Source organism: Oxyura jamaicensis, chromosome 1, assembly GCF_011077185.1.
Source record: "Oxyura jamaicensis isolate SHBP4307 breed ruddy duck chromosome 1, BPBGC_Ojam_1.0, whole genome shotgun sequence".
Taxonomy (NCBI): domain Eukaryota; kingdom Metazoa; phylum Chordata; class Aves; order Anseriformes; family Anatidae; genus Oxyura; species Oxyura jamaicensis.
This window is the reverse complement of record NC_048893.1, coordinates 196,823,178-196,832,672: the sequence shown is the minus strand read 5'-3', so window position 1 is coordinate 196,832,672 and position 9,495 is coordinate 196,823,178. Positions and strand designations below refer to the sequence as shown.

The 9,495-nt window shown below is 48.5% G+C and overlaps 1 protein-coding gene across 1 annotated transcript; it reads right to left on the bottom strand.

The window, feature by feature from the left end:
* Window positions 1-2,796: 2,796 nt before the first annotated feature.
* Window positions 2,797-8,469, bottom strand: FZD4 (frizzled class receptor 4). The gene is made up of 2 exons (XM_035329216.1): window positions 8,151-8,469; window positions 2,797-7,309 (listed from the first exon to the last, which is right to left on the bottom strand). Exons 1-2 carry the CDS (start codon window positions 8,433-8,435, stop codon window positions 5,981-5,983), a joined length of 1,614 nt encoding a protein of 537 aa, XP_035185107.1. The 5' UTR covers window positions 8,436-8,469; the 3' UTR covers window positions 2,797-5,980.
* Window positions 8,470-9,495: the final 1,026 nt, after the last annotated feature.

The following is a 9,495-nucleotide window of genomic DNA, read 5'->3' as shown; positions in this document are numbered from 1 at the left end:
TTGTACTCAATGTCTGGCACATGGAAGGTCACCACTCTCTCTCTCTCTCTCAAAAAAAAAAAAAAAAAAAAAAAAAAAAGGAAAACAGAACAACAGTTTTTCCATGATCCCTTAACATGTGAGAGCTCTCAATTGCTGCCCCTACCCTCTGAGCCACCTCTGCGCTCTTCCAGCCCTGTGGTGCCTGCCTGGTGGGCTGTTGGCAGCACAGAAAACAAAACATCTGGCTGCCAACAGCACAAAGCTGTTAAAACAGCTGGGGTTTGCCAGGGTGCCAGAAATCCTCTTCCAGCCAAAGGAAGCAGTGGGGGCCCAGGATCTGTGGCACAACATGAGCTGGATTGCAAAGGAGCTTCTTGCCCGACTTTATCAGCAAGGTGCGATGGGAGCGCAGCACGAGGCAGTGCCGGCCTTGTCGCTCTCCCAGGCAGCACTGGCTTTGCAAGCAGGAAAAGATGCCCTGCTTTGTATTCAACCTAATGGATATTTGATTGAGCACTCCAAGGCTGAAACAGGAGATGTACACCCCTGATGAGGAGCCCAACTAGCCCCAAAAAATGAGCTACCATGCATCAGAGCCACAGCTGCTGTGTGGCTGTGCAGCAGGGCTCTCACCTATGGGCATAGCTAGACTTGATCACCCCAGCTGAAGCACACAACTTCGAGAGTTACCAGCAGCCTCGCTGAAGGGTTTGCAGCTCTGGCCTCATGGGGAGGACAGGGAGAGCTCCGGGAGCAGCTCTGCGGGATGCTGCCTGCAGGAGCCAAGACAACGCAAGCCAGACAGTTCATCCTGCCTCAGTTTTGTCAGTTTGGCCTTTTGTGGGGCTGCCACATGAACCAGGTCACTGACATGATCCCAGTTAAAAATAACCTTCTGCATAAAACAAACAAGAAACTCTGGTGGTTATTTTTAATCCAGATCTTTTTTGCTGATATGCTCTGCAGCTCAGCACTATGAGTAGCTGTATGGCAAAATTAAGGAGGAGATGAAATGAGATGCAGTTACGGCAACTTGATGCTCTTAAAGGCCTTTCCCAGCCTTGATGATTCTGATTCTATGAATGAGTGGCTGAGGAAGGATGGGGTGTGGTGGAGACCTCCCTGCTGAAGCCAGCATCTCGTGATGCATTTCACATTACCGCATTACTGGATTTTTGTATTAACAGAACTTCTGATTTCTGGCTGCAGAACTCCAGTCTCCTTTCCTACAAACTCCTCAACATTTACTCTTTAAAGAGGGCTTTAAAAAACAAGACAAAATCAAACATACAAAAAATGCAAACCCGAATAATAAAACAACCACAAAATTTCCTGATAAAGGCTACTCTTTTGTGAGGTTTGCAGACAGCCAAATACTCCCCCTTTTAGGCAAACCTAGGCTAATTCATCTTCATGGTGGTTCGTGGAGGTTGTCTCCAGGTTGAAGCAACTACAGCACTGCCACCTGACTGGTGACACTCTGAAATGCCTGGTTTGGGATGACGTGTGGGGCAAGAGGCTATCAGAGGAACCTGGAGCAGCCACCACCACCTTGAACATTGTATCTGAGGTACTTTGTTGGTGCTTACAGCTCCAAGAGGAGGCATATTTCTCTCACTTCCCCAGAAATTCTTCTATGTTTGTTATGTTTAACTGTAGCTATATTAAAGACTCCTAATTATAAGTTTCAAGTCAGAGATCTCATTAATCACCAGCTAAGAACATAACAGCAATGAGCTGCCAAAGGCATGAGGAAATCACTCTTAATTATCAGTTTTAGATGCTGCTCTTCAAAACTTGATTAGCTATAGGTACACAGGTGATAATTCCTACTGTCTTCTGTATAGCACATCCTCACTATTATCCACTGTAGTCTGATTTAGGTTCTTATTAGAATAGCATTATGCTAATTAAGTAATCCTGCATACAGAACATTTTGTGATGTAGATGATTAAGTGGGTTAAGATGGTGACTAATATTACAAGCTGCATAATTGGCGTCAAAGAAAGTGGTGAACGGCTTACACAAAAAAGAAGGAACTCTAACCTAACTGGTGAACAGAAATGATAAAAAGGAATAAAAAATAAGCAGAGCATTAAAAAGCGCTTTTTTTTTAAAGCATAAAAAAAAAATGTAGCAACAGGTTGAATCTGTTGTCTGAAGGGCTAAAAATACCCATTTTGAGTGAGCACATTTTGAGCTGTTGCCCTTTCCCAAACCACTAACAGATGTGGTACCCTCAACAGGCATGTGGCTGTGCTGCTGTCCCCACCACACACCCAGCATCTGGATGCTCCATGCTTCTCTGGATGCCCTTACTCCATAATACATGGAGTAGAGAGGAACCTTACGCAGAGCCCTGCTTTCCCCAGGAGCACTGCTACAGCAGCAGTGGGCGGTTGTGTTTTTGCTTCCATTTGGTTCTGGTGGCACACAGGGACAAGCACAAGCACACAAGAGCCTCCTGGCTCTTCCACAGTCTCATGGACCTACGTGCTGCTTTTCAAAGGGTTCCTTTCCACCCCTTGTGCAAGCACTGAAACACGTACGTACTTTCACTCTTGCCCAGTGATGTTTTGTTCTCAGCTATTTCCAGTTGGCAGAGGTGCTTTTGCAACCCACATGAGATCCAAACTGTGCTGTTTTAACCCATTCAGACCACATGTCCTTCTTCTGTCGGGGAAAAAAGAGCATGCAACAGCAGTGTAGCCAATCCATGAAACAAACTCACCAAAAACATGAGGGCTGCCAGGAATACCTTAGTTATCCACAGAGGTTAAAATTTTATTTTGATATAAAAATTAAATAGCAAAGTTGTTTTTTTTTACAGTGATAAATTAGAAATTTACAGTACATACATCAGAGCAGATATATTTTCTGTACACCCCAAAATAATCAGTGTCTATTTCCTTAGAAGCTCAGAGAAAGGAGCTAACCTGTCTGTTCAACGCAGGAGCCAGGCTTGTACCTCTCTGGCAGATGCTTCAGAAACGTGCGGTCAGAAGAGCACATGCTGGGGTGGGAGAGACGGGCAGACTGAGCTGGAGGGAGCAGGGCCCATGCCAGGAAGGTAACCGCCAAAAGGTTTCTCGTTGTATAACCACAGCAACTGCACTTCCGAGAGAGGATTAGTCACACATTTTTTGGCTTTAAATTCATAACAACGCTGAAATGAGAGAACGTACGAGTTGCAGATACCCGCTCTCCGTGACTGCTGGGTTTTGGGCTGTCTGCTATGACTTCCCCTTCAGGCATCCACAGAGCAGAGAAAGGTGAATGCAGATGGATGGGTACATTCACGGAACGGCTTTGTCACTGCAACAGCTGGCACAGTGCCCCCTGAGAGCTTGGGGAAGATGCTCCTTCAGGGACAGCCACTGGTGTCTCTTCCCACCCACCCCACCTCCCACCCACGGCATTTGAGTGCCTCACACTTCACAGGTCCTCAGCTCCCATGGGGCTGCGCAGTGCTGTCCTCAACCAACTCATTTTCAGTGTCTCAAATCACCAGGGACATCCGTCTGTCACAGTCCACAGTGCCGCAGCCAGAGATGCAGGGATCTGGTAACAGGAGCGCTACTTAACATTCACTTCTGTGTACATAACACGGTTAAAAATGCTGTTCGTTGAATCAGTCAGGTCAAGCAGGAGTTGTATCAGCCAGGAGAGTATCCAAGGCACTTCAGACTAAAGGACACTTGAGTGAACGTGACACCTTGGCACAGGCCAAGGCTAGGTTACAAGACAGGGCTCATACTGTGTCCTCACCCCTTGAAAGTCAAAACACAGCTGCTGGTTGTACATCCCTTGCTGTGTCAGCCGACACATCACATCATGGAGAGTCTGAGCCATCTGAAGATTTCGCGTTGCAGAACTCCTCGTCCACAGAGGAATAACCAGATCCAAACACAACACTAATGGTGAGAGACTTTATAGAAAGGATCAAAAGGCTCAGCTGGTATGCAGTGCTGGCCAAGACAATGGTTGTGCATTGAGCAGAATGTGTCAAGTTGTCACTTGTTCTGCTAGAGAGGGAGCCCAACCACAAAGATTGCAATTAGGGTTTGTTTGGTTGATTGTTTGTTTTTTTTTTAAATATGCTCTAGCACATGTTTCAACATTGACATTGAAACAATTCACGCTTCTGGGACAGATTAGCGCTCACGGCCAGAGCTGGAATGAATTGTGGTTTGGGAAGCACATGGGACACCTGTACGAAAAGTGAGGACTCTACTAACACAGTGCATGTTCCCAGCTGCTTTGAAAGTCATGGGAGTCAGGGCACTAGGGGGACGCTCAGCAGCTGAGCAGGTTCCACACAAACAAATGAAGCAAAAGTTTAGGGTACACAGATAAAACTGAAAGTCCTTCAAAGGGACAGAGCATCAAACCAGTGTTCTCTTCAGTGCTTGCGGGCTACCACTGTTTGCATCACCTTTCTTAACAGCCAAATCAGCCCCAGACACAAGGTTCAAGCTCTCCACAAGCACAAGCCAATGCCTTCACAATTAAAAGGATAAGAAAACCTGTTAGCTGCTGTGAAATAACATAATCTGTCAAGAAGTTGGATCTCTTCTCCTTGGATCCCTTTAGAAAGCTGACAATGTTTCTGTCATTCCTGAGGACTGAATGCCTGCTCGCATTCTGTATGCATCGATATGTTAAAAAAAAAGTATCTCCATAGCTGTCAGTGAGCAACTGGAGCCTCGTTCTGAGGCAGTCAGCTGGACTGAGAATGTTCTTTTAATTGTAACTGACACACATAATTATACAACTGATCTGTGTGAACATGAGGTTGCCAAGGAACTCAGCATTTCGCTTCTCCCAGACTGGCGTCTGCAGAGATACCATCGCACCGAATGAAATATATTAAGACTTAATTGCTTCATGCAATGGGTCTCCAGAGAGACAGATAAGTTTACTTGGAGAAAACTGACATTGTTCTGAAGAGACCCTCAACTCATTTTTCTCTTTCCTGTAGGAAGGAGCACTATAACGTAAGACTTTATTTAAAGCTATTAAACGCAGCAGAATAAAGTAGTCAGCTGGAAATAGCAGGAGCACCTGAAGGGATGGGAACAGAGGCAGGCAGACAACGATAAGTGATGCATAAGAGCACGCACAGTTTCCAAGCTCCCACATATTCCTCTACTTCTGACACTGACCTTGAGTAAAGCTTTTTTTAAAAAAAATATGAAATATTGACAGAATCGCAGAATACTTCAGGTTGGAAGGGACCTAGGGAGGTCCAAATTCCTGATCAAAACACTCAATTCAGACCAGGTTACTGACAGTAAAAAGGAGACAAAATTATTATTAGACCATCAGCTGACTTAAGAGTCATCCTCACTAATACCTCACTAAATCCTTCTTAGTTTGGGTAATTCCCAGACTTGGAAAGTCCACTTAATTATTTGTTGGAGGACCTGATCTTTGGCTGACTCGTGCAGCATACAGGAGCAACAGAAGACCCCAGGGTGTAGAGACACAACCCTCAGTGAGCACCTCCTTCCCGGTGCTGAACTCGGAAAGAAGACAACTATTTGTGGTTCTGCGTGCTTCACCTCTGGTAACTGGACCCTAAATCAGCAGAGAACTTGGACCCAGACTGCCTTTCCTCCATCAGCTGTAAGACGATGAACGCAAGACAATATCCCACAGCTGTGGGCTACAGTCCCACTGCTTCTAAAGACTTCAGTATTTGCATTGCATCCTACTTCATAAAAAAAAAAAAAAAAAAAAAAAAAAGAAGATAATGTGTTTGGATATTTCACAGCTTTTAAAGCCTCCCTGGGCTTTCCTATTTTGGGCAGCATGGTTTATGGCTATTGTATTTGCAGCATGATTTTTTTGTTTGCTTATTCTTTAAGGCTTTTTTTTCCTTCCTCAAGAGACAAGTTTTGCTACTGTCTCTGCTCCCAGTATTTACACTGCAATGCTTATACACAATCAGTCCTTCAGGTGGGAGCAGTCAGACCATCGGGGTGTCATCCTTTTCTCATACCACAGTCTCGTTCCCTTTCCCAGGTTTCACCCAACCATCTGCTCTCTTCTCCCGTTTCACTTTCCCTGAGTTCACCAGTCTGTTCGAGCACTTCTGCCACGTGTGCAGAGTTTTGGCTGACCAGATCCACATACCTGAAGTGATACCCACCAGGAGGGACATGAAGATTTTGAGCATCTCCACTGCCATATTGGAATCATCTGCTGAATAGCGGAAAATGGCCCAGTTGGAGATTTCGTAGAAATAACAGGCAATGACACATGTTGCTGGGACGGTGTACAGCACTGAGAAGACACCTATTTTAACCATCAGTCTTTCCAGTTTGTCAGTTTTAGTTCCATCTTTCTGAAGATTAGACCTGATTTTAAATAAGGCCACTAACCCAGCTGCAATGAATAAAGTTCCAATAACCAGGTAGGTAAAAAGCGGAGCAACAACAAAGCCCGTCAGCGCATCCAGGTTCTGGTTCCCAACATAGCACAGGCCAGTGAGCTCGTCTGCATCTACCAGTCTCATAATCAAAATGACAATGGTCTTCACTGCAGGGATAGCCCAGGCTGCAATGTGGAAATATGAACTGTGCATTTCTATAGCTTCATGGCCCCACTTGAGTCCTGCGGCCAGGAACCACGTCAATGTCAGAATCACCCACCAGATGGAGCTAGCCATCCCGAAAAAGTACATCAGCAAGAAAATTATAGCACATCCTGTGTTCTTAAGACCTTCTTGGATAAGAACAGGTTCTGCTGCCTCTTCAAAATCACAGGATATCCTTTCCCGGCCCACAGTTAGCCTCACAATATAAGCAATGCTATAAATATTGTAGCACATGCTCAAAAATATGATTGGGCGCTCCGGGTAGGAAAATCTGGATGAATCAATCAGGAAGGTCAGGACTGTGAACGCAGTTGATATGAAGCAAAGACTAGCCCACACGGCCATCCAGATATCTGTGAATTCCTTTGCTGACCTGCTGTAGAGCCCAGCATCGTAGCCACACTTGAGGACGCAGTTCAGGCTCCTCTTGACCCAGATGTACTGATCGGAATTGGATCCCATGCTGTGGCACTCTTCTCCAGGCTGCAAGGATGTCTTACTATGAAGGGGAACCTCTTCATCTCCTGGGCCCTCCATGCACATGTGGTTGTGATCGTTCTGGGGTGGGAATTTGCTGCAGTTCAGGCTGTCTGGCCAGGCAAATCCAAATTCTTTTAAAACAGGTTCACATCTTCTTTTGACAGAGAGGCACATGCCACCACAGGGACCTATAGGGATGTTAATCTTCTCTGTGCACATCGGGACATAGACTGAACAAAGGAAGAACTGGAAGAGAGAAAGAGAAATCACAAGTGTGTTAGGAGAAAATTCAACAGGTCAAAACATAATAAGTTTTCTTTTTTGCCTTTTTAGCAGTAATTTTTGGTCGTTTGCCTTAAAAAACAGGAAGCAGCATAAAACAAATAAACCAAGAACAATAAAAACTTAGGAGAAAAAAACCTAAAATGTTGCCTTCTTTCAGTTCAAGTGTGGTCTGAAGCCAAAGTCTGAACATTTCACTCTCCAGATTAGCTCCATGCAAATTTAGCCCATCACTTTCAATAAAGTGAGTGGGATTTAGCCAGATGTAAACCTCAAGGGTGCAATTTAGGAAAGAAAAAAAAAAAAAAAAAGTATATTTTAAAGTGGTTTAAACAAATACATATTTTTGTTCCAGGCACTGCCTGGATATCACGGCTAGCAAACAAACAGAAGGAAAGGCATTTACTGAATCACTTCGGTTTGTGATCCTCCTGGAAGAACGCGCTTCTCCTCCACCATCGGGCCACCGACGGGCTCGCACCGGCCACAAAACGCTGCCGCTCCCTCAGCTTCGGAAGCACGGCGATTTGGGGGGACAGTGGCCACACCGGGGGGGCGTTGGGGACCCGGGGGTCCAAGCGGCTACTGCCGTGGGGGTGGCCCTGCGGGCTGGGCACGGCAGGACCCCCGTTTTTCCCCCTTGGGAAGCCCACGCAGCACAGCCTTGTGCTGCAGCCCGCTCCCTCCAGGCTTTGCAGCGGGGGAAATGGGGAAACGTCAGCACAACGCCCGGCTCCCGGCTCTGGAGAAGAGGGTTTTGGGGGGGACTTCGGGGGGGGGGAGGGTTGGGGGGTTTGGGACCCACCTGGAGCTGGCTGGAGCAGCCGTACTGGATGAGGGGGGTGAAGGTGGTGAGCTGCAGCTCGGCGTCCGCCTGCAGCTCGTGGCCCACCAGGTTGGGCATCTTGGTGACATTGTAGCCCAGGTTCTGGCACATGGCGATGCGGATGGCGTCGCAGCGCCGCTCCTCCTCGTCGCCGAAGCCCCGAGTCCCGCCGAGCAGCAGGGCCAGCAGCAGGGCCAGCAGCCGCCCGGCCGCCCCCCTGCCACCACCACCACCACCACCACAGCCACCACAGCACCGTGCCATGGCCGAGACCCCCCGGCCCCCCACCTGCCCCCGGCCCCGGCTCCGGCCCCGGCCGCGCCGTGCCGCCCGGGCCGGCTCCAACGGGGAGGGGCCGGGGGCGGCTCTGCTCTTAAACCGCCGCGCCGAGAAACTGCCCAGGGGAGGGGACGGCGCCTCCCCGAGCCCCGGCCTCCTCCCAGCCTCCCGGGGCGGGCACAGCCACAGCCCCGGCCCGGGGGGAGAGCCCCGCTGGGTGCCCCCCGGAGCCCCCCGGAGCCCTCGGCCATGCGGAGCCTCGGAAGTGTTCCCCCCGCTTCATGCACGGCGACCCCGCTGTGCGCAGCGAGCGGCCCTGCCCTGCCTCCCCCCGGGCTTGGTGACCCGGGGCTGGGTCCCCGATGTCCCCACACCGGTGGAGGGCAGCGACAGGGCCTGAGAGGGGCACCCCGAGGTGCCCAGGCCCAGGCCTGGCTCTCCAGGGGGAGGCTGGGCTAAGCCATCATCCTCCTCTATCCCCTTCTCCCTCCTGTACCTCCTCTCATTCCTCTCCCTCACCAGGCCACAGGGCAGGTCTCTATGCCACTTTTTCTCCCAACAACTCCCTCACTTGTACGTCTGGCCTCTTGGACACATCTGGGTGGTGGCCATCCTTCATGGGGAGAGAGAAACCCTGGGTGCTGCTCCAAGCACCTCCAGGTGTTGGTGTACCTCTCCTAAACAGGTACGGTTTAGGGTTTGTGTACTTCTAAACACATAAGAAAGTAGGGTTTGTGTAATTCTCCTAAACACATAGGGATGTAGGGTTTGTGTACCTCTCCTAAGTACAGATGTAGGGTTCATGAATTTTGAGGTGAAATTGAGCAAACCTGTAGGGTGTCCCCAGGATTAAGAGCGGACACATGAGGCTCACACTTAAATTCACTCAGCGTTATTTACACCTGAAATAAAATCTGGTTGGGCTGGTTGTGCCTTTAGCAAAAATATGTCATCTATTAATGAATTGTTTGTAAAGCGCTTTGAAAATGTTTGTAAAGCCCCGGTTAAACGACCTCTGGCTGGGTGCGTGTGTGTGTACAGTGTG

Excerpts from the sequence above, each read along its gene's own strand:
- FZD4 (XM_035329216.1), bottom strand. The coding sequence starts at position 8,435 with ATGGCACGGTGCTGTGGTGGCTGTGGTGGTGGTGGTGGTGGTGGCAGG. Across the intron at positions 7,310-8,150 it reads GCTGCTCCAGCCAGCTCCAG|TTCTTCCTTTGTTCAGTCTA; the intron begins GTGGGTCCCAAA and ends TCTCTCTTCCAG.